This window comes from Sinohyriopsis cumingii, chromosome 8 (genome assembly GCF_028554795.1).
Source record: "Sinohyriopsis cumingii isolate HCF-2022 chromosome 8, ASM2855479v2, whole genome shotgun sequence".
In the NCBI taxonomy this organism is placed as follows: Eukaryota; Metazoa; Mollusca; class Bivalvia; order Unionida; family Unionidae; genus Sinohyriopsis; species Sinohyriopsis cumingii.
This window is the reverse complement of record NC_142968.1, coordinates 17,982,228-18,009,036: the sequence shown is the minus strand read 5'-3', so window position 1 is coordinate 18,009,036 and position 26,809 is coordinate 17,982,228. Positions and strand designations below refer to the sequence as shown.

General features: G+C 35.0%; 1 protein-coding gene across 9 annotated transcripts in view; it reads right to left on the bottom strand.

The window, feature by feature from the left end:
* The window catches only part of LOC149793060 (A disintegrin and metalloproteinase with thrombospondin motifs adt-1-like), a 199,895-nt gene that overhangs the window by 136,143 nt on the left and 36,943 nt on the right, over positions 1–26,809 (bottom strand). For 7 of the 9 annotated variants that reach the window (XM_089966949.1, XM_089966950.1, XM_089966952.1 and 4 more), the window contains exons 6-8: positions 24,348–24,515; positions 15,903–16,070; positions 5,269–5,436 (exon numbers count right to left, since the gene is read on the bottom strand). In XM_089966949.1, coding sequence (XP_089823075.1) covers positions 5,269–5,436; positions 15,903–16,070; positions 24,348–24,515 — 504 coding nt within the window. The remainder of the gene's footprint in view (positions 1–5,268; positions 5,437–15,902; positions 16,071–24,347; positions 24,516–26,809) is intronic. The other 2 variants (XM_089966955.1, XM_089966957.1) reach the window with 1 other exon arrangement.

Here is a 26,809-nt window from a genome sequence, read left to right as displayed (position 1 = left end):
TCTTAAAACTTGACGTAATATACAGATACAATACTATAAACATTCCACGGCATTGTGTCGCTGAGCAATCTGCTTCTTCCATAGGACTATGTCTTCTTGATCTGAAATCACCATTTTCCACTTGTAGGACACACGGTACTAATTCAACTCCAATAGTAAACATATGGAAACACCATCATATTCAAAATTCAATAATTTAACATTTCTGGGTACTGATGATGAGACCTATAATTCTCCATGCACATCTAACCTTGGTGCAAGCGTATGTTGGAGAACACCATATGAGCCGCGGCATTTTGTTTACATACATGTGCATGAAACACATGTTATTGATTCTGCACCAAATGAATCAGGTGCTACTTTCAGTATTGAGTACTCCTGAGTCAAGCCTATAAGAATGCTTAAATTGCTTCAGTAGAAATTTGTCTATATTTTTTTAAAATTACATATAGGATAAGCGCTCAAAAGATATTTTTTTTACTAAAATTATAATTGTCATTATTAACCAATTATGGACCACCAAACCCGTAAATACTCTATTATTTCTTCACCCATTTCTAGACTGGTTCGCAGTTCTTCCGTATAATTAGTACCGTGTGTCCTGAAAGCCATTTGTTTCTTTTATCAGTTGGTTCAAACATTTCTGTTTATTTTCTCGAGAGAATGTGTTTTCAATATAGAACACGCTAGAAGCATTGAAGACATGACGTTGGGAAGATAATAACGACATCGATAATATCACTCGCTGTAGAATTAGGAGATAGGTATGTCTCTACGGGATGCTTACATGGATCTCTTGGAGATGTAAACCGCTTCACATCTTTGTAGAAAATAGAGACAGCTATGTATACTCGCAATATTTGGCTTATTACTCAAAAAAGCATCTGTACATGCCATTTCATTTTGTCACTGTTTCAACTGTCTTGATTATTTATTTAGTTTTATGTTCTATATAATGAACCTGTTTACATGTTTGGGGTAATTTTCTGATTGGATGGATGTGTATTGCAACATAGGTCAGGTGGAATGTAATACGAAATTAGCCAAATATTGTGCTATAAGTCACCTGGATGCATTGCAATATAGAATCCTAATAGTATAGTGGAGATGTTTTATAAAGAGTGAATCGAAGAATTATTCTTATTTCTAATTGATATTTACTTTTCATGTGATTTAATATCAGCCTGCAGATTTATCTAATGTTGCATTTACATTTAATTTGCGAGGAATAATTTGTTTGGAATATTCTTTGGAATTAGAAAGTGCTAATTGATTTTGGACTAAAATATTAATTTGGGATTATTGTGAATTCATTGAAAGTCATTCCTGACAAAGCCATTGTGTTAGTGAAGATTTTTGGAACTTCAACACATTCAAGATATGGAAGTCTTTCGGAAGACTCTATTCTCTTGGACTTGATATAGAATGTATACGAACATGTTGTACTTAATGCATATCGATGAAAGGACCTCTTCAATTTTCTTTAATCAAAATAAGCGTTAACAATTTCAGTCACAGCGAGGAGTGTCTCTTCGAATCAGAAGAGAGCTGACCCGTGACGTCACATTTCGTATATGGGCGTGACAGCGTTCGTACACAATTTATCATTTCAACATGGTTTGAGTATGGTTTGATCTATTAAAATTATGCATTCGCGTGTGCCTGCTGAGGATACGAGGAGTGATAATACTATAGCTACGAACGCTAATGTAATGCTTCCAGGAGATGATGAATTTGATTTGAATTTTGCGGGTTTCCTGTGATGTTTGCAAGAACTTTGACAGCCCCAATAGTGTTAACTTTAACACGTTCGCCATCGCTAACATTCTTAGAGGATATCAGAACGAGACAGAATGAAAAATCTGAAAGATCTTTACAACTGGCGAAGGAAGCAGAGCACGTTATTTGCTGAACAAGTAGCAATAAAAAAAGAAGAACACTAGAAGCAAAAGAAGAAGAAGAAGACAATGAAGAAGAAGTTGAAGAAGAAGAATTAGTAAGGGAAGAAAAGAAGAAAACGGAGAACGAGAAGGAGAAAGAAAACATTCACATTCGAAAGAGACAGAAGGAAGCCATTGGAAAGAAATGGTCGTGTGCGATGCAACATATGTTGCAGAGATAAGGTATGAGAGAGAAATGTATCAGAATTCGTTAACTCTTTCAAGGTTAAAGAAACTTTTACGTGCCGTAGCTTTACAATCCTCCATTATTAATCATCACTCCCCGCCAGTATGATGCCAACAGCAGTAACAGGAGAAAATGCAAACGCGGGAGGAAAAGTAGGATTTAGTCGTGGAAAGGTTTTGAGACAGCTAAAGCTGATGGTGTCAAACACACAACGGTTCTTTTCAGGACAGCCCATATCTATTAGAAAAGTGATATTATTCAGTGATTGCCAAATCAAGTAAAACTTTAACCCTTTTTGCCCATGGTGTTTGTGTGTGAGTGCATTTGTATATGACTTCTGCATAGTCTAAATACCAAGACAAATTGGCAGTTGCATTGTCTTCCTTACATTCTCTACTTTGGAATCCAAATGAAAATTTTATAACACAACATAAATGTCCATTTTCTACTCCAATTGTTTAAACCAATAACTCAGAAAGACAATTTTATGAGGAAAAAGAAAGATGCAGGTTTTGTGACTACATCGTGGTCTTTGAACATTAATGTTACATGCATAACTACTGACCGATTTCATATATGCACTTGCAAACCATAATAGATACCGTCGCAACGAGCTCATGCAGATGAGCAAATTAAAAAAGAATACACAATTCCTGTGCCTTACCGTGGCTACTGTAACCTTGAAATGAAAATTAGATTTCAGATGTTCAAGGGGAAATGGTCTAAATATCGGGAAGGACAAAGTGTCATATCTTTTGCCAGAGCTGGATTTGTGAACTTGGGAGAAGGGTTGTTTTTCTTGTGGCGTTACACTTTTCGAATGGGAATATTAAATCTCGGCTTAAGTGGAAGATTCCAGATGTTCTCCGTCTAGTCATTACCTTCCATTGATCGGACTAAAGTAATATGTTAGTCATCGATACCATAGAATAGATCATTCGTAGTTTGCATCCTGAGATTAAAGATTGCATTTACAAAGATCTAGTACTATTGATGGTGAAACGCAAAGACGAAATGCATCCTTTGCGACATAGACGATTTAATCCGAGATATCTCAATGCCAAGATACCTTTGATTGTTCTGAAACTGTTACGTGGTCAGAAATTATGCAACTACAAATAACAAAAGAAGTGCGATGATTTCATGTCTACTTACAGTGTGACACTGTTACAAAACATTCCAGGGTACACGCCAGATTTGACAAATTAAAGAACACGTTTGAAAGCAGTATCGCCTCAAGCATATACTTCTTTATTGAGTGTAGTGTATTATTTAGTGACTGATCTGGTTCCTTATAATTTATCACTAAATGCCTATTGAAAAAAGCTGGAATATTTCCATCCAAACGAGACATTATTTTAAACGATTAGTTTAGAATTGCACTTTTGTAATCTGAGTGTAGAGCTACAAGACGATTTTGCAATGACATTTTCGAGTGAAACGCAAACTCAAAATCCATTCTCTATGTTTTGACTATGCGATTTCCAAAGTACACGAAGACTGATTCCTGGGAAACTATGACAGACATAAAACACTACGTGGAGATAAAAGCTTACTTTAGTATTGCAACATTTTCGTGGAAGACGTCGACAGTGTTAACAACTTAGACTATTGTCAAAGTCTTTTACAAAAATCGTTTTCACCACCAACGATTCCACTGATTTTCAACCATGAGTAGTGAGCGTTTTAGTAACTACTTCTCTTGGATTTCCTTTCCAATCAGGTTCATTGTGAAGTACTTATTTTTAGTACATGCAAAGACATGATGAATACAGAATGTTTTTATATGGATGAGATCCTCATTATGTTTAAAGTGGTACGACAATGGGATGTTTTGTCTTTACTGACTAAAGAAAATCATGCGACACAAAATAAATCGTTCAAAAACATTTAAGTAAATCTTGATACCTTGTGGGAACCTTATTTGACTGCGTTTAAAGAAACTGTATTGTTCTCTTAGATGTAGCAAAGGCTTACGAAATCCTCTCAGTCAAATGAAAAATAGTTTACTAAAACTATTCATCGAAGCGGGTGATATCTGCCAATGATGGTAGGAATCTTGTTAAAAGTGATTACCCTTATGTTATGATTAATTGCTGGGCCGCTGAGATGAGAAGGAATACACAACAAATATACAAGAATATAAACGGGACACTAAAAGCGAACCTAAAATCATGAAAAACAGACGTGGCCACAAGAATGAAATAAAACGAAGACACACGAAAATTGTTAACCTAGAGGAACGCATTGAGTGATGCTCAATGGAACACAATATTCTTAAACTCTAATTAAAAATTTAAAATTTCATAGAAACTATCGAAATCCTAATACGATCAGAATACACTGAAGTGTCTTTTTAACTTGATTCGTTTATTTTCGAATCGGGAATAACTGAATTACAATGAAAATTCGGGTGGTATCTCTTCAGAATACTTAGGTCGATTTTGATATACTGGCAAGAGGTTGTATTCATATGATTTTTCTTTTTTTGTATTAGCAAGATACCATGTCAATGACAAAGATTCATATACATACCACCGGTAATTTGATCGTAAACCAGTGTCGGTGAACTTCATACTGACATATTACACCTGAGAATCATTCAGGTTGATCGGAACTTAAATAATCGGATGGATTGGTACCTTTGGTATCAGAACTATTGGTAATAATATTCAATTTTAAAAGACGGTTTTGACTTTGGTCTTTCACATTCTTATTTTGATTTGTTATCATTACCTTTAAGAAAAACTTACCAAGGTGGGAGAAGGATGCTTACCGGGAATCTTCTACGTCGTCAGTGAAATGTTTAATGATATGTATCAGTTGAAAATGCAAATGGAAAAGGTACGGTTTGCAAAGAATTGTTTGTGATGCTATAATTCGTATTCTGGATACTTCACTTACTACATTCACCTCCATAAGACAAGACTGATTCAGCAATAAGGTCATGTATGACTTTTTCTGATTGCCAAGACTTCCCTATGTACGAGTTATGACACTTTGATTCCGACATATTTTCAGTGGATTTTACTAATCAGAAAATCTTGAGATTATACTTAATATTTGGATTCCTTTAAATTCTCTCCATGTAGATGTTCATGGAATTTTTTGTTGCAATTTGAACATTGCTATTGCCTTTACCTGGACAGTTAATTTCCGCGCACGTCAAAGACTCGAGGCTGTTTCCAGGGCAATCGTTTTCCTGTCTTGTGTGGTTGTGGCTGGTACAGTTTCGCTCGCGAAGACGGGTGCCATTCCCACATGTCTGCGTACACTGGGTCCAATCCGACCATTGATCCCATATGCCTACTGTGAAGTGAACAGAACAATGTGAGATACATATGCCTATAAAAGCAAATCTTATATTTCATACATACCCGGCTATTTACCTGTATATTGTACCGTTGTTCTATTGAAGTTAATTCACTTGTATAGGCCACATCGGGATACAAAATCTGTAATGGATTGCGAAGACATAAATTCTGCAGAAAGGAGATAATATAGCTGCTAAATTTCCCATTGCAACATTTACAAAACTTGTCTTCTTTACAATCCATATTTTAAACTTGTTTTGTTTCTTTATTTTATTTCCATATAGACAAAGGGAATTAATAAAATAAACATGGAGAGTATTTAATAATAAATTAAAAGATGTTTGTTTTCTTTTTTTCCTAAATACTGCTGTTTCACCAAAGGTTTGAGGACAGAAGTGACCATTCTCGTCATCTAAACTTATGTTCTTTATTATCTTATTTCCATTTTCAAGGTTCATATATAACAGTAATATTGCATTCAATTACATAAACAATACAAAGAGGCAAAACATATTTGAAAATGACATTAGTGGACATGTAGATATTACTAATCTTAGAGTCTGAAGGGTGTTCAGGCAAATATCACTGCCCAGCTTTTCCGTCTCGAAATTTGCGTAAAAGGGCAATGTGTATAGACCTACCTTACAAACAAAATTGACAGTATGGTACATATAATCGATAAGCACTTTGATTTTCATGAACTCTTAAAATCAATAAAACTCAAACAAACAAGCTATAAAACAATAAAAATGGCAAATTAAAGATTGGACAGATGTGAATGTCCTTGCATAAATGTCTTTTTATTCTGCAAATCTGAGTAGTTGTAAACATCAGAAAGGCTGACGTTTCTGGCGCTAGTTCTATGCATTACGTAAACTTTATAGCTATCGTTGATGTACATCTATGTTCTTATATAACGTTCCTTAATAATAATAATAATAATAATAATAATAATAATAAAAATAAGAATAATAATAATAATAGTAATAATAATAATGATAATAATAATAATAATGAGAATTATGTCTAGCGCCTTATCTTTAGAAACTCTAAGCGCTTTAAAACATTATACAACACCTATAACATAAAAAACATATATAATGATATGATTACATAAAACAAACACCATGAAATTAGAAAACATAAAGAAACATGCTGAAAATATGTAAGGTAGGAAACATTATTAGGTCTTAGTGGGAGGCATACAGATGTCATGCTATTGTGAACCCAGACTCCAATATTTCTTTCCCATGGAGTCTCTGTGTTAGTAGACAAAAAATTTCAGTTGTAATCCGGTAAGTTCCAAGATAGTTTATAAAGATGCTTTCAATGTCGACTGACCCCATAGAAAATTGTCACTGCTTGTAACTTTCAAGCTAAGCTGATCACCTGGGCGTTTTAGCTCGATGATTTTGCATAGCGTTCTTGGTGCAGCAAAACATAGCGCTTTGTTCAGCATGTCCTGTTTTAGATATATTTTCCGGTTGTTCTTCCTATGATGATGATGATGATCATTATTATTATTATTATTACTATTATTATTATTATTATTAGAAGTAGTAGTAGTAGTAGCAGTAGTAATACAAATATAAGATTCTAAACATTGAATCTGGATGCCACATTTCATTCTCATATTCGTAAGCACATAACTATATAGCCATTGTATTTATAAGACTTATGTAGTCAGCTGTATTGACCTGTATTCATTGATTGTAAACCAATGGATTCTTACATTCAAGAGAGCCTCTTGAATAATGTTATCTAAATGTTAAAAACCTATTGCGAAAATTCTGGACAGTGGCTGATCTGTTATGTGTGTACTAAGCCTGGATGCATTTGCATGCATTGCTGAAATTCTACGATATCATACAATGACTATATAGTTTTAAAATGATGTATGAATCCAGAGAAAAAACACCTGTTGCAGAGCTGGAAATTTTTAACAGCTTAAGAATGTGCCTGCAAGGTCACATTAGTAAGCTAAGCGTTTGAATGATATATCTCTCAATCCGAACTAATCTGACTGCTTACACTTAATGTCATTGCTAATATAATTTTCTTGAGGGATATATCGTTTCCTTACGTTCATCGACAACGTCGCCATGGATACATTTTCAAGAAACTGGTTAGTTGGATAAAAGCTGAGACAAATGTACTTAATGACCTTTGTTCATTAGACATTGAATGATTTTGGATTTCGATTAAAAACGCAATAGTACATCTTTGATCTGTACTTTGATTGTATCATGACTTTGAGCACTCCATTAACAAGACTATTCCAACCACAGGTTCCATGGAATATCATTTAAAACAAAAGAATTTACTATCGTTATTCAGAGGTCATTCATTGCATTGAAGATGGTACACTTTAAAAATATTTGACAAGGCAGTCTTAACTGGTAATTGTGTGATAACCGCCCAAATAAAAAAAATGCTTGTAACGTAATTTAGGAAATGACGTAAGTCTGTAAGAAATATATCAGAGCTGTTTCATTTATTGCGCAGAGGATTGCACGGAAAACGTAATCAATTTGCGGAAATTTGTTAGGGTTTATTTAATTAGAGTCTTGATTGACTGGCTGGATCATTACGGTTCAGTTTCTAGGTGCAATGTTGAAAACAGACAATCATGTTCCTTGGGACTGTCTCCCAATATTTCGATATAACTCGTTTTAACACAGAAGATATATAAGTCATCATATGCCACACTCTGGTATTGTAGAAATCCGACCACTGTCAGAATTATTTGGAAGAAACGGGGTCATGGGGAGTGTAGGAATTTTGTATGAATCCAAAGCATTGGGCTTTTTTCTCCTAATCTCTTGTCCGAAGAAGTCGGAGAATAAAGATTGCAGATGGTTCGTATTTCTGAATCTATAGAAAATGGCAGATTTTTTAAACGAAAATGCACCAGTAGATAAAGTGTTTTTCTTTTAGAACAAATGCTTTTAGGTTACATAAATTTCTGTTTAAGATGAGGGAAAAGCTATTTCATTTCAAGATTAAAAACGCTATATATACATTGCAATCCTTCATGATGCTGCAAACATGGTTAAACATTAATACTATATCTAAGGGCACTAATATCGGATAAGCCTGTGCCATTGCGCCAATGAGATAAAAATTGTTATAAAAAGAATGTTGTGTCACTCACTTGAAGGAATTAGAAGAAGTCTTTGTATATTCTTAAAACTTGACGTAATATACAGATACAATACTATAAACATTCCAGTGCATTGTGTCGCTGAGCAATCTGCTTCTTGCATAGGGATATGTCTTATTGATCTGAAATCACCATTTTCCCCTTGTAAGCCATTTGTTTCTTTTATCCGTTGGTTCAAACATTTCTGTTTATGTTCTCGAGAGAACGTGTTTTCAATATAGAATGCGCTGGAAGCATTGAAGACATTACGTTAGGAAGATAATAACGACATCGATAATATCACTCACTGCAGACATAGGATATAGGTATGTCTCTACGGGATGCTTACATGGATCTCTTGGATATGTAAACCGGTTCACATCTTTGTAGAAAATAGAGACAGCTATGTATACACGCAATATTTGGCTTATTACTCAAAAAGGCATCTGTACATGGCAGATGATTTTGTCACTGTTTCAACTGTCTTGATTATTTATTTAGTTTTATGTTCTATATAATGAACCTGTTTACATGTTTGGGTTAATTTTCTGATTGGATGGATGTTTATTGCAACATAGGTCAGGTGGGATGTAGTCCGAAATTAGCCAAGTATTGTGCCATAAGTCACCTGGATGCATTGCAATATAGAATCCTAATAGTATAGTGGAGATGTATATAAAGAATGAATCGAACAATAATTCTTATTTCTAATTGATATTTTATTTTTATGTGATTTGATATCAGCCTGCAGATTTATCTAATGTTGCGTTTATATTTAATTTGCGAGGAATAATTTGGTTGGAATATTTGTTTTGGAATTTCAAAGAGTCAATTGATTTTGGACTAAAATATTAGTTTGGGATTATTGTGATTTCATTGAAAGACATTCCTGACAATGCCATTGTGTTAGTGAAGACCTTTGGAACTTCCGCACATTCAAGACATGGAAGTCTTTCGGAAGACTCTATTCTTTTGGACTAGATATAGAACCTATACGAATATGTATTTAATGCACATTGATGAAAGGACCTCTTCATTTTCTTCAATCAAATTGAACGTTAACAATTTCAGTCAGAGCGAGGAGTGTCTCTTCGAATCAGAAGAGAGCTGACCCGTGACGTCACATTTCGTACATGGGCGTCACAACGTTCGTACGCAATTTATCATTTCGACATGGTTTGAGTATGGTTTAATCTATTAAAATTATGCATTCGGGTTCGCCTGCTGAGGATACGAGGAGTGATAATACTATGGCTACGAACGCTAATGCAATGCTTCCAGGAGATGATTAATTTGATTTGAATTTTGCTGGTTTCCTGTGATGTTTGCAAGAATTTTGACAGCCCCAGTAGTGCTACCTTCAATACCTTCGCAATTGCTAACATTCTTGGAGGATATCAGAACGAGACAGAATGAAAAATCTGAAAGATCTTTACAACTGGCGAAGGAAGCAGAGCACGTTATTTGCTGAACAAGTAGCAATAAAAAAAGAACACTAGAAACAAAAGAAGAAGAAGAAGACAATGAAGAAGAAGATGAAGAAGAAGAATTAGAAAGGGAAGAAAAAGAAGAAAACGGAGAACGAGAAGGAGAAGGAAAACATTCACGCTCAAAGGAGACAGAAAGAAGCCATTTGAAAGAAATGGCCGTGTGCGATGCAATATATTTGGCAGAGATAAGGTATGAGAGAGAAATGTATCATAATTCGTTAACTCTTTCAAGGTTAAAGAAACTTTTACGTGCCATAGCTTTACAATCCTCCATTATTAATGATCACTCCCCGCCAGTATGATGCCAAGAGCAGTAACAGGAGAAAGTGCAAACACGGGAGGAAAAGTAGGTCTTAGTCGTGGAATGGTTTTGAGACAGCTAAAGCTGATGGTGTCAAACACACAACGGTTCTTTTCAGGGCAGCCCATATCTATTAGAAAAGTGATATTATTCAGTGATTGCCAAATCAAGTAAAACTTTAACCCTTTTTGCCCATGGTGTTTGTGTGTGAGTGCATTTGTATATGACTTCTGCATAGTCTAAATACCAAGACAAATTGGCAGTTGCATTGTCTTCCTTACATTCTCTACTTTGGAATCCAAATGAAAATTTTATAACACAACATAAATGTCCATTTTCTACTCCAATTGTTTAAACCAATAACTCAGAAAGACAATTTTATGAGGAAAAAAACAGATGCAGGTTTTGTGACTACATCGTGGTCTTTGAACATTAATGTTACATGCATAACTACTGACCGATTTCATATATGCACTTGCAAACCATAATAGATACCGTCGCAACGAGCTCATGCAGATGAGCAAATTAAAAAAGAATACACAATTCCTGTGCCTTACCGTGGCTACTGTAACCTTGAAATGAAAATTAGATTTCAGATGTTCAAGGGGAAATGGTCTAAATATCGGGAAGGACAAAGTGTCATATCTTTTGCCAGAACTGGATTTGTGAACTTGGGAGAAGGGTTGTTTTTCTTGTGGCGTTACACTTTTCGAATGGGAAGATTAAATCTCGGCTTAAGTAGAAGATTCCAGATGTTCTCCGTCTAGTCATTACCTTCCATTGATCGGACTAAAGTAATATGTTAGTCATCGATACCATAGAATAGATCATTCGTAGTTTGCATCCTGAGATTAAAGATTGCATTTACAAAGATCTAGTACTATTGAAAGTGAAACGCAAAGACGAAATGCATCCTTTGCGACATAGACGATTTAATCCGAAATATCTCAATGCCAAAATACCTTTGATTGTTCTGAAACTGTTACGTGGGCAGAAATTATGCAAGCAGAAATAACAAAAAGAAGTGCGATAATTTAATGTCAACTTACAGTGTGACACTGTTACAAAACATTCCAGGGTACACACCAGATTTGACAAATTAAAGAACACGTTTGAAAGCAGTATCGCCTCAAGCATATACTTCTTTATTGAGTGTAGTGTATTATTTAGTGACTGATCTGGTTCCTTATAATTTATCACTAAATGCCTATTGAAAAAAAGCTGGAATATTTCCATCCAAACGAGACATTATTTTAAACGATTAGTTTAGAATTGCACTTTTGTAATCTGAGTGTAGAGCTACGGGACGATTTTGCAATGATATTCTCGAGTGAAACGCAAACTCAAAATCCATTCTCTATCTTTTGACTATGCGATTTCCAAAGTACACGAAGACTGATTCCTGGGAAACTATGACAGACATAAAACGCTACGTGGATATAAAAGCTTACTTTAGTATTGCAACATTTTCGTGGAAGACGTCGACAGTGTTAACAACTTAGACTATTGTCAAAGTCTTTTACAAAAATCGTTTTCACCACCAACGATTCCACTGATTTTCAACCATGAGTAGTGAGCGTTTTAGTAACTACTTCTCTTGGATTTCCTTTCCAATCAGGTTCATTGTGAAGTACTTGTTTTTAGTACATGCAAAGACATGATGAATACAGAATGTTTTTATATGGATGAGATCCTCATTATGTTTAAAGTGGTTCGATTTCCGATCGATAGTTCTCTATCCGCTGTTTGAAAGAGATATTCCTCGCTCTTTACGGACTCTTCATGCTTACCAAAAATGTGAATAGCTTGTGACGTACAAAATTAGGTTCAAGACTAGAAAGATAGATGCACATGATTGAAAAGACTTAGTTTTGATGCATGGAAGACACAAGTGGTTAACTATACCGAACACAAATATGTTAATATTCCAAGAAAACAAGTTCAATAAGAACAAGTGCCATGAAATGAACATCTCATTAAAGACAATATTAGGAAAAACAGTGTGGGAACACAGAAGAAGAAATATTACAATCTCACAAGAACCCATTTGTTAAGTCGAAAAGAATGATAACGAAACCATTCCCGGAGAAGAAATTGGAGACGGTGAACTGTGTACACACTGTATGAAGAGTACCAGAGTGTGTACTTATATTTCCTGGGACACACCTTGATCGAGAATATTCTACACTGAGTTGTTTATATTCAGTTTAGGCGATTCTAACTTATGTCTTATTGATGTACATCGTCATGGATGTCATATTTGATTTGGTATTTTACTTCTTCAAATGTAAATATGTTGTTGTTTTCTGTGATTTTGGAGGAACTCTAAACATATGACAAATATGTGCAGTATATTGCGTTGCTGATTTTCATCTCAGAATACGGAACACTATAGCCAAGGTTACATATTACTTCTCCTAGTTCCTCATGGCCCAAAAGCATTAACGAAAATATAGATCGTCAAAGTTGGGAGGCACCATATCCTCGCCATCTATTTAATATGTATATTACTGGACTGTGTGGATCAAACAAAACCGAACCTAACCTGTCAACGTTTGATGGAATGCAAATCGCATTTGTTTGACAGTACACTCCAACGTATCGTATTGTGCTCCGAAGGTGGCAATCAGGTGACAGATTACTTTAGAAAGTAAAAGAGAATCCTTTCCGATCCTAGACATTCATCGCGAGGATAAAGAGATTGTGTGCGACTTTCATCGAACACATCTTTTCATTTTCGAGGAAAGTTCAGGAGAAGACAAAGAAGAAATTCAACTTTATTTTCTATGAAAAGGAAATCATTAAAATCCCAGCATCATTTAAAAAAATGTTTCCCTTAAGAATGTAAAGCACATCGAACCATCGGCCTCAATACCTATTAAGAAACCTTATTTAAAAGTTCAAGAGATAAACTTCAAGTGGAAATGTTAGCGAAACAACTAGGAACATCTTGGCTGAGTTACGTGTTTGACGATGCCACTAAAGCACATCACGCATATGTATGTAACAATTTATGGATTTATGGGCAAATCTTTTTCAGCACTGGTTTATGTAGGGAAGGTCTGTCATTTAGACGTCCCTTTGGAGACTCTTTAAAGAACCAAACACTATAAAAAACATCTAACACTTATTTTCATTGAAACTGTAGTCAACATGACATCCTTTCAATCATATCTTCCAAAACTGATGATTCGTGCATTGTTTGGCACCATCCGCGAACGAAATGGACAAGTCCGTGCAAATTGTTTGGAAGTTAATCTCAAAGAAATAGTACGATGGTTTACATTGATTCTACATCAGTTACATCAAGGCATCTTTCATATCCTGCATCAAAAGAAATGTCTTTTGAAAAACCATTCAGTGACATTTTCGCTAAAGTGAAGTTGTAGGATCGGTAATAGAAAAGGAAAAGAACCATGTTGAAACCTGGTGGAAGTTGTTTTCAAGGAGAAGCCTTCATTGGCTTGTTTTTAAATGGAAACCTAATGGCAAAACGGAATCAAATAAGAAGGCCAAATCATCCCGCAGCATTTGTCCAAGGTAGAATATTTGTGGTGTTGCCATTACATGTTGATATCACAAAAATAACAAACTAAAAAAATGACAAATCCCAATAAAAATCTCACAGACAGGAAACAGAGTTCCTGCTGATAGGATGCGCACGAAACCAGAAAACCATGCAGCTCTGTAAAGGTGTATAATTCTCCAACCACTTTTCCGTCATTGTTCACCACGATGCATATCAGACTTGATTTATCACCCGTGTTTCCTAAGTTAATGAATAAATGCAAATATTTGTAGAAGAACTTCATAGGTGTCTGCAAGGGTGGCTTCTTCGACTTGTTCTTATTACTCTGCTTCTTTTGTAGCTGATGCTTCTGTATCTAAAACGTGATCTCACCGAAGAGCTAAACCAAAAATGTACAGGAATGTTACAAAGTTTGCTGGATTTATCCAATCAAGAACAGACATTATTTAGTCAGTTCGAGGCACTTCATCGTATAATTGTGGTCCCCATCAAACGAATCGCAGAGAATCAGTGGATATGAATTCCAGTATAAACAAAACATGTGTGATACACTTCACTTCAATGATTTTGCTCCTGAAACAAATGACGTCTACCAAACGATGTGCACACCACGCTTGTCGTCCACACAAGACAACCTTTCGCAAAAAGGTTGGAAAGGAAGTGACTCCCTCCTCGTTTAGCTAAACAATGGGATGTTTTGTCTTTACTGACTAAAGAAAATCATGCGGTGCAAAAGAAATCGTTCAAAAACATTTAAATAAATCTTGATACCTTGTGGGAACCTTATTTGACTGCGTTTAAAGAAACTGTATTGTTCTCTTAGATGTAGCAAAGGCTTACGAAATCCTCTCAGTCAAATAAAAAATAGTTTACTAAAACTATTCATCGAAGCGGGTGCCAATGATGGTAGGACTCTTGTTAAAAGTGATTACCCCTATGTTATGATTAATTGCTGGGCCGCTGAGATGAGAAGGAATACACAACAAATATACAAGAATATAAACGGGACACTAAAAGCGAACCTAAAATCATGAAAAACAGACGTGGCCACAAGAATGAAATGAAACGAAGACACACGAAAATTGTTAACCTAGAGGAACGCATTGAGTGATGCTCAATGGAACACAATATTCTTAAACTCTAATTAAAAATTTAAAATTTCATAGAAACTATCGAAATCCTAACACGATCAGAACACACTGAAGTGTCTTTTTAACATGATTCGTTTATTTTCGAATCGGGAATAACTGAATTACAACGAAAATTCGGGTGGTATCTCTTCAGAATACTTAGGTCGATTTTGATATACTGGCAAGAGGTTGTATTCATATGATTTTTCTTTTTTTGTATTAGCAAGATACCATGTCAATGACAAAGATTCATATACATACCACCGGTAATTTGATCGTAAACCAGTGTCGGTGAACTTCATACTGACATATTACACCTGAGAATCATTCAGGTTAATCGGAGCTTAAATAATGGGATGGATTGGTACCTTTGGTATCAGAACTATTGCTAATACTATTCAATTTTAAAAGTAGGTATTTACTTTGGTCTTTCCCATTCGTCTTTTAATATTGTATCATTACCTTTTAGAAACACTTAATAAGGTGGGAAAAGGATGCTTACCGGGAATCTTCGTCGTCATCAGTGAAATGTTGCATGATTTGTAACAGTTGAAAATGAAAGTGTACGGATTGCAAAAAATGGTTCTTAACCCTATAATTCGTATTCTGGATACCTGTCTAAACGTGTCATACTACATTCAGATAGACAAGACAAGATTATTCAGTAAGAAGGTTATTTATGACTTTTTCTGATTGCTAAGATTTCCCTATGTTCGAACTATGACACTTTGACTACGATACATTTCGTGTGCATTTTACTAATCAGCAAATCATGAGATTATACATAAAATCTGATTTCCTTTAAATTCAGACCATGTAGATATTCATTGTTCTTTTTGGTGCAATTTGTACATTGTTATTGCCTTTACCTGGACAACTAATTTCCGCGCATGTCAAAAGCTCGACGCTGTTTCCAGGGCAATCATTTTCTTGTGTTGTGTGGTCGTGGCTGGTACAGTTTCGCAAGCGCAGACGGGTTCCATTCCCACATGTCTGCGTACACTGGGTCCAATCCGACCATTGATTCCATGTGCCTACTGTGAAGTGAACATAATACTGTGAGATATAGAAGCTATATAAAACCAAATCTCATCTTTCAGGCACGCCCGGCTATTTACCTGCATATTGTACCGTTTTTCGATTGAAGTTAATTTACTTGTATAGGCCGCAGCGGAATTTAAAATCTGTAATGGATGGCGAAAACACTTACTCAGCCGAGAGAAGGAAATATAGCTGCTAAATTTCCCAATACAACATTTACAAAACTTGTCTTCTTTACAATCGGTGTTTTAAAGTTGTTTTGTTTCTTTATTTTTTTTTCCCTATAGCCAAAGGAAATGAATAAGTTAAACATGGAGAGTATTGAATAATTAATTTAAATGTTTTGTTTCCTAAATACTGCTGTTTCGCCAAAGGTTTAAAGACAGATGTGACCAGTCTCGTCATCTAAACTTATATTCTTTATTATGTTATTTCCATTTTAAGGTTCTTATATAACAGCAATGCATTAAATTACAAAAGACTATACAAAGAGGCAAAACATATTTGAAAATGACATTAGTGGAGATGTAGATATTACTAATCTTAGACTCTGAAGAGTTCTCAGGCAAATATCACTACCCAGCTTTTACGTCTCTCAATTTGAGTATACTTGTAAATAGGCAATGTTTATAGACATATCTTAGAAACAAAATTGACTTGGTATTGTACATAGAATGGTTGCACATTTTGATTTCCATGAACTCGAAAAATCAATAAAACTCAAACAAGCAAGCTACAAAAAAAAAAAAACAAAAAAAAAAAAACAAAACCCCCCCCCCCAAAAAAAGAACAAACAAATAAATGAATGGACAAATGTGAACGTCCTTGATTAAAGTTTACTTATTGTGCAAATCTATGTGTAGTCGTAAACACGACCGAGGCTGGATATACGTTTCTTGCGCTAGAGCTATACTTTATGTTAACATTACATATATCTTTCATGTACATCTATGTTCTTATATAACGTTCCTTAATGTGGGATGCAAAAACATGTCATGCTATTCGTTACCCAGACTCCGATATTTCTTTCCCATGAGTCTCTGTGTTATAAAATATTAGTAGGAGACAGAAAAATTTCAGTTGTAATCCTAGTAAATTCCAAGAAGTATATAATGATCCTTTCAACGTCTATTGACCCCATATAAATAGGTAACTGCTTGTAACTTTCAAGCTAAGTTGATCACCTGGGCCTTTTAGCTCAATGATATTGCATAGTGTACTTGTTGCAGCAAAGCATAACGCTTTCTTCAGCAGGTCCTGTTTTAGATATATTTTCAGCTTGTTCTTCTTCTTATTATTATTGTTATTATCATTATTATTATTGTTAGTATTATTATTATTATTATTATTATTATTATTATTATTATTATTAGAAGGAGTTGTAGTAGTAGTAGTAGTAGTAGTAGTAGTAGTAATACAAATATAAGGTCCAAAACATTGAGCCTGGATGCCACATTTCATTCGCATATTTGTAACCACATAATTAGATAGCCATTGTATTTTTAAGTCTTACCTAGTCAAATTTATTGACCTCTATTCATTGATTTTAAACCAATGGATTCTTCCTTTCAGGAGATCCTCTTGAATTAGGTTATCTAAATGTTAAAACCTACTGCGAATATCCTGGACAGTGGCTGATCTGTTATGTGTCTATTAAGCCTGGATGGATTTGCATGCATTGCTGAAATTGTACGATATCATACAATGACTATGTAGTTTTAAAATGATGTATGAATCCAGAGAAAAAACACCTCTTGCAGAGCTGGAAATTTTTAACAGCTCAAGAATGTGGCTGTTAGTCTCATTAGTAAGCAAAGCGTTTGAATGATATATCTTTCAATCCCTACTAATCTAACTGCTTACACTTAATGTCATTACTAATATAGTTTTCTTGAGTGATATATCGTTTTCTTACGTTCATCGCCATGGAGACATTCTCAAGAAACTGGTTAGTTGGAAAAAAAACTGGGACAAATGTGCTTAATGACCTTTGTTCATTAGACATTGAATGATTTTGGATTTCGATTAAAAGCACAATAGTATATCTTTGATCTGTATTTCGATTGTATCATGACTTTGTGTACTTCAGTACCAAAATTATTCCGAACACATGTTCCATAGAATATTATATAAAACAAAATAAATTACTATGATTATTCAGAGGTCATTCATTGTATTACAGATGATGCACTTTAAAAATATTTGACAAAACACACTTAACTGGTGACTGTGTTAACCGCCCAAATAAAAATTACTTGTAAGGTAATTTAGGAAACCAAGTAGGTCTGGAAGCGATACATCAGAGCTGTTTTATTCATTGCGCTGAGGTTTGCACGGAAAACGTAATTAATTTGCGGATGTTTGTTAGAGTTTATTTAGTTAGAGTTCTGATTGACTGGCTGGATCATTACGGTTCAGTTTCTAGGAGCAGTGTTGAAAACAGACAATCACGTTCCTTGGGACTGTCTCCCACTATTTCGATATAAATCGTTTTAACACAGAACATATATATCTCATCATATGCCTCACTCAGGTATTGTAGAAATCCGACCACTGTCAGAATTGTTTGGAAGAAACGGGGTCATAGGGAAAGTAGGAATTTTGTATGATTCCAAAGCATAGGGCTTTTTTTTTGTCTCCTAATCTCTTGTCCGAAGAAGTCGGAGAATAAAGATTGCAGATGGTTAATATTTCTGAAACTAAAGAAAGTGACAGATTTTTTAAACGCACCAGTAGATAAAGTGTTTTTCTTTTAGAACAAATGCTTTCATGTTACATAAATTTCTGTTTAAGATGAGGGAAAAGCTGTTTCACTGCAAGATTAAAAACGCTATATATACATTGCAGTCCTTCATGATGCTGCAGACGTGGTAACACATTAATACTATATCTAAGGGCACTAATATCGGATAAGCCTGTGCCATTGCGCTATTGAGACAAAATAAAATTGTTATAAAAAGAATGTTGTGTCACTCACTTGAAGGAATTAGAAGAAGTCTTTGAATATTCTTAAAACTTGACGTAATATACAGATACAATACTATAAACATTCCAGGGCATTGTGTCGCTGAGCAATCTGCTTCTTCCATAGGACTATGTCTTCTTGATCTGAAATCACCATTTTCCACTTGTAGGACACACGGTACTAATTCAACTCCAATAGTAAACATATGGAAACACCATCATATTCAAAATTCAATAATTTAACATTTCTGGGTACTGATGATGAGACCTATAATTCTCCATGCACATCTAACCTTGGTGCAAGCGTATGTTGGAGAACACCATATGAGCCGCGGCATTTTGTTTACATACATGTGCATGAAACACATGTTATTGATTCTGCACCAAATGAATCAGGTGCTACTTTCAGTATTGAGTACTCCTGAGTCAAGCCTATAAGAATGCTTAAATTGCTTCAGTAGAAATTTGTCTATATTTTTTTAAAATTACATATAGGATAAGCGCTCAAAAGATATTTTTTTACTAAAATTATAATTGTCATTATTAACCAATTATGGACCACGAAACCCGTAAATACTCTATTATTTCTTCACCCATTTCTAGACTGGTTCGCAGTTCTTCCGTATAATTAGTACCGTGTGTCCTGAAAGCCATTTGTTTCTTTTATCAGTTGGTTCAAACATTTCTGTTTATTTTCTCGAGAGAATGTGTTTTCAATATAGAATACGCTAGAAGCATTGAAGACATGACGTTGGGAAGATAATAACGACATCGATAATATCACTCGCTGTAGAATTAGGAGATAGGTATGTCTCTACGGGATGCTTACATGGATCTCTTGGAGATGTAAACCGCTTCACATCTTTGTAGAAAATAGAGACAGCTATGTATACTCGCAATATTTGGCTTATTACTCAAAAAAGCATCTGTACATGCCATTTCATTTTGTCACTGTTTCAACTGTCTTGATTATTTATTTAGTTTTATGTTCTATATAATGAACCTGTTTACATGTTTGGGGTAATTTTCTGATTGGATGGATGTGTATTGCAACATAGGTCAGGTGGAATGTAATACGAAATTAGCCAAATATTGTGCTATAAGTCACCTGGATGCATTGCAATATAGAATCCTAATAGTATAGTGGAGATGTTTTATAAAGAGTGAATCGAAGAATTATTCTTATTTCTAATTGATATTTACTTTTCATGTGATTTAATATCAGCCTGCAGATTTATCTAATGTTGCATTTACATTTAATTTGCGAGGAATAATTTGTTTGGAATATTCTTTGGAATTAGAAAGTGCTAATTGATTTTGGACTAAAATATTAATTTGGGATTATTGTGAATTCATTGAAAGTCATTCCTGACAAAGCCATTGTGTTAGTGAAGATTTTTGGAACTTCAACACATTCAAGATATGGAAGTCTTTCGGAAGACTCTATTCTCTTGGACTTGATATAGAATGTATACGAACATGTTGTACTTAATGCATATCGATGAAAGGACCTCTTCAATTTTCTTTAATCAAAATAAGCGTTAACAATTTCAGTCACAGCGAGGAGTGTCTCTTCGAATCAGAAGAGAGCTGACCCGTGACGTCACATTTCGTATATGGGCGTGACAGCGTTCGTACACAATTTATCATTTCAACATGGTTTGAGTATGGTTTGATCTATTAAAATTATGCATTCGCGTGTGCCTGCTGAGGATACGAGGAGTGATAATACTATAGCTACGAACGCTAATGTAATGCTTCCAGGAGATGATGAATTTGATTTGAATTTTGCGGGTTTCCTGTGATGTTTGCAAGAACTTTGACAGCCCCAATAGTGTTAACTTTAACACGTTCGCCATCGCTAACATTCTTAGAGGATATCAGAACGAGACAGAATGAAAAATCTGAAAGATCTTTACAACTGGCGAAGGAAGCAGAGCATGTTATTTGCTGAACAAGTAGCAATAAAAAAAGAAGAACACTAGAAGCAAAAGAAGAAGAAGAAGACAATGAAGAAGAAGTTGAAGAAGAAGAATTAGTAAGGGAAGAAAAGAAGAAAACGGAGAACGAGAAGGAGAAAGAAAACATTCACATTCGAAAGAGACAGAAGGAAGCCATTGGAAAGAAATGGTCGTGTGCGATGCAACATATGTTGCAGAGATAAGGTATGAGAGAGAAATGTATCAGAATTCGTTAACTCTTTCAAGGTTAAAGAAACTTTTACGTGGCGTAGCTTTACAATCCTCCATTATTAATCATCACTTCCCGCCAGTATGATGCCAACAGCAGTAACAGGAGAAAATGCAAACGCGGGAGGAAAAGTAGGATTTAGTCGTGGAAAGGTTTTGAGGCAGTTAAAGCTGATGGTGTCAAACACACAACGGTTCTTTTCAGGACAGCCCATATCTATTAGAAAAGTGATATTATTCAGTGATTGCCAAATCAAGTAAAACTTTAACCCTTTTTGCCCATGGTGTTTGTGTGTGAGTGCATTTGTATGTGACTTCTGCATAGTCTAAATACCAAGACAAATTGGCAGTTGCATTGTCTTCCTTACATTCTCTACTTTGGAATCCAAATGAAAATTTTATAACACAACATAGATGTCCATTTTCTACTCCAATTGTTTAAACCAATAACTCAGAAAGACAATTTTATGAGGAAAAAGAAAGATGCAGGTTTTGTGACTACATCGTGGTCTTTGAACATTAATGTTACATGCATAACTACTGACCGATTTCATATATGCACTTGCAAACCATAATAGATACCGTCGCAACGAGCTCATGCAGATGAGCAAATTAAAAAAGAATACACAATTCCTGTGCCTTACCGTGGCTACTGTAACCTTGAAATGAAAATTAGATTTCAGATGTTCAAGGGGAAATGGTCTAAATATCGGGAAGGACAAAGTGTCATATCTTTTGCCAGAACTGGATTTGTGAACTTGGGAGAAGGGTTGTTTTTCTTGTGGCGTTACACTTTTCGAATGGGAATATTAAATCTCGGCTTAAGTGGAACATTCCAGATGTTCTCCGTCTAGTCATTACCTTCCATTGATCGGACTAAAGTAATATGCTAGTCATCGATACCATAGAATAGATCATTCGTAGTTTGCATCCTGAGATTAAAGATTGCATTTACAAAGATCTAGTACTATTGATGGTGAAACGCAAAGACGAAATGCATCCTTTGCGACATAGACGATTTAATCCGAGATATCTCAATGCCAAGATACCTTTGATTGTTCTGAAACTGTTACGTGGTCAGAAATTATGCAACTACAAATAACAAAAGAAGTGCGATGATTTCATGTCTACTTACAGTGTGACACTGTTACAAAACATTCCAGGGTACACGCCAGATTTGACAAATTAAAGAACACGTTTGAAAGCAGTATCGCCTCAAGCATATACTTCTTTATTGAGTGTAGTGTATTATTTAGTGACTGATCTGGTTCCTTATAATTTATCACTAAATGCCTATTGAAAAAAGCTGGAATATTTCCATCCAAACGAGACATTATTTTAAACGATTAGTTTAGAATTGCACTTTTGTAATCTGAGTGTAGAGCTACGAGACGATTTTGCAATGACATTTTCGAGTGAAACGCAAACTCAAAATCCATTCTCTGTGTTTTGACTATGCGATTTCCAAAGTACACGAAGACTGATTCCTGGGAACTATGACAGACATAAAACACTACGTGGAGATAAAAGCTTACTTTAGTATTGCAACATTTTCGTGGAAGACGTCGACAGTGTTAACAACTTAGACTATTGTCAAAGTCTTTTACAAAAATCGTTTTCACCACCAACGATTCCACTGATTTTCAACGATGAGTAGTGAGCGTTTTAGTAACTACTTCTCTTGGATTTCCTTTCCAATCAGGTTCATTGTGAAGTACTTATTTTTAGTACATGCAAAGACATGATGAATACAGAATGTTTTTATATGGATGAGATCCTCATTATGTTTAAAGTGGTACGACAATGGGATGTTTTGTCTTTACTGACTAAAGAAAATCATGCGACACAAAATAAATCGTTCAAAAACATTTAAGTAAATCTTGATACCTTGTGGGAACCTTATTTGACTGCGTTTAAAGAAACTGTATTGTTCTCTTAGATGTAGCAAAGGCTTACGAAATCCTCTCAGTCAAATGAAAAATAGTTTACTAAAACTATTCATCGAAGCGGGTGATATCTGCCAATGATGGTAGGACTCTTGTTAAAAGTGATTACCCTTATGTTATGATTAATTGCTGGGCCGCTGAGATGAGAAGGAATACACAACAAATATACAAGAATATAAACGGGACACTAAAAGCGAACCTAAAATCATGAAAAACAGACGTGGCCACAAGAATGAAATAAAACGAAGACACACGAAAATTGTTAACCTAGAGGAACGCATTGAGTGATGCTCAATGGAACACAATATTCTTAAACTCTAATTAAAAATTTAAAATTTCATAGAAACTATCGAAATCCTAATACGATCAGAATACACTGAAGTGTCTTTTTAACTTGATTCGTTTATTTTCGAATCGGGAATAACTGAATTACAATGAAAATTCGGGTGGTATCTCTTCAGAATACTTAGGTCGATTTTGATATACTGGCAAGAGGTTGTATTCATATGATTTTTCTTTTTTTGTATTAGCAAGATACCATGTCAATGACAAAGATTCATATACATACCACCGGTAATTTGATCGTAAACCAGTGTCGGTGAACTTCATACTGACATATTACACCTGAGAATCATTCAGGTTGATCGGAACTTAAATAATCGGATGGATTGGTACCTTTGGTATCAGAACTATTGGTAATAATATTCAATTTTAAAGGACGGTTTTGACTTTGGTCTTTCACATTCTTATTTTGATTTGTTATCATTACCTTTAAGAAAAACTTACCAAGGTGGGAGAAGGATGCTTACCGGGAATCTTCTACGTCGTCAGTGAAATGTTTAATGATATGTATCAGTTGAAAATGCAAATGGAAAATGTACGGTTTGCAAAGAATTGTTTGTGATGCTATAATTCGTATTCTGGATACTTCACTTACTACATTCACCTCCATAAGACAAGACTGATTCAGCAATAAGGTCATGTATGACTTTTTCTGATTGCCAAGACTTCCCTATGTACGAGTTATGACACTTTGATTCCGACATATTTTCAGTGGATTTTACTAATCAGAAAATCTTGAGATTATACTTAATATTTGGATTCCTTTAAATTCTCTGCATGTAGATGTTCATGGAATTTTTTGTTGCAATTTGAACATTGCTATTGCCTTTACCTGGACAGTTAATTTCCGCGCACGTCAAAGACTCGAGGCTGTTTCCAGGGCAATCGTTTTCCTGTCTTGTGTGGTTGTGGCTGGTACAGTTTCGCTCGCGAAGACGGGTGCCATTCCCACATGTCTGCGTACACTGGGTCCAATCCGACCATTGATCCCATATGCCTACTGTGAAGTGAACAAAACAATGTGAGATACATATGCCTATAAAAGCAAATATTATGTTTCATACATACCCGGCTATTTACCTGTATATTGTACCGTTGTTCTATTGAAGTTAATTCACTTGTATAGGCCACATCGGGATACAAAATCTGTAATGGATTGCGAAGACATAAATTCTGCAGAAAGGAGATAATATAGCTGCTAAATTTCCCATTGCAACATTTACAAAACTTGTCTTCTTTACAATCCATATTTTAAACTTGTTTTGTTTCTTTATTTTATTTCCATATAGACAAAGGGAATTAATAAAATAAACATGGAGAGTATTTAATAATAAATTAAAAGATGTTTGTTTTCTTTTTTTCCTAAATACTGTTGTTTCACCAAAGGTTTGAGGACAGAAGTGACCATTCTCGTCATCTAAACTTATGTTCTTTATTATCTTATTTCCATTTTCAAGGTTCATATATAACAGTAATATTGCATTCAATTACATAAACAATACAAAGAGGCAAAACATATTTGAAAATGACATTAGTGGACATGTAGATATTACTAATCTTAGAGTCTGAAGGGTGTTCAGGCAAATATCACTGCCCAGCTTTTCCGTCTCGAAATTTGCGTAAAAGGGCAATGTGTATAGACCTACCTTACAAACAAAATTGACAGTATGGTACATATAATCGATAAGCACTTTGATTTTCATGAACTGAGTAGTTGCAAATCTGAGTAGTTGTAAACATCAGAAAGGCTGACGTTTCTGGCGCTAGTTCTATGCATTACGTAAACTTTATAGCTATCGTTGATGTACATCTATGTTCTTATATAGCGTTCCTTAATATTAATAATAATAATAATAATAATAGTAGTGCTACCTTCAATACCTTCGCAATTGCTAACATTCTTGGAGGATATCAGAACGAGACAGAATGAAAAATCTGAAAGATCTTTACAACTGGCGAAGGAAGCAGAGCACGTTATTTGCTGAACAAGTAGCAATAAAAAAAGAACACTAGAAACAAAAGAAGAAGAAGAAGACAATGAAGAAGAAGATGAAGAAGAAGAATTAGAAAGGGAAGAAAAAGAAGAAAACGGAGAACGAGAAGGAGAAGGAAAACATTCACGCTCAAAGGAGACAGAAAGAAGCCATTTGAAAGAAATGGCCGTGTGCGATGCAATATATTTGGCAGAGATAAGGTATGAGAGAGAAATGTATCATAATTCGTTAACTCTTTCAAGGTTAAAGAAACTTTTACGTGCCATAGCTTTACAATCCTCCATTATTAATGATCACTCCCCGCCAGTATGATGCCAAGAGCAGTAACAGGAGAAAATGCAAACACGGGAGGAAAAGTAGGTCTTAGTCGTGGAATGGTTTTGAGACAGCTAAAGCTGATGGTGTCAAACACACAACGGTTCTTTTCAGGGCAGCCCATATCTATTAGAAAAGTGATATTATTCAGTGATTGCCAAATCAAGTAAAACTTTAACCCTTTTTGCCCATGGTGTTTGTGTGTGAGTGCATTTGTATATGACTTCTGCATAGTCTAAATACCAAGACAAATTGGCAGTTGCATTGTCTTCCTTACATTCTCTACTTTGGAATCCAAATGAAAATTTTATAACACAACATAAATGTCCATTTTCTACTCCAATTGTTTAAACCAATAACTCAGAAAGACAATTTTATGAGGAAAAAAACAGATGCAGGTTTTGTGACTACATCGTGGTCTTTGAACATTAATGTTACATGCATAACTACTGACCGATTTCATATATGCACTTGCAAACCATAATAGATACCGTCGCAACGAGCTCATGCAGATGAGCAAATTAAAAAAGAATACACAATTCCTGTGGCTTACCGTGGCTACTGTAACCTTGAAATGAAAATTAGATTTCAGATGTTCAAGGGGAAATGGTCTAAATATCGGGAAGGACAAAGTGTCATATCTTTTGCCAGAGCTGGATTTGTGAACTTGGGAGAAGGGTTGTTTTTCTTGTGGCGTTACACTTTTCGAATGGGAATATTAAATCTCGGCTTAAGTAGAAGATTCCAGATGTTCTCCGTCTAGTCATTACCTTCCATTGATCGGACTAAAGTAATATGTTAGTCATGGATACCATAGAATAGATCATTCGTAGTTTGCATCCTGAGATTAAAGATTGCATTTACAAAGATCTAGTACTATTGAAAGTGAAACGCAAAGACGAAATGCATCCTTTGCGACATAGACGATTTAATCCGAAATATCTCAATGCCAAAATACCTTTGATTGTTCTGAAACTGTTACGTG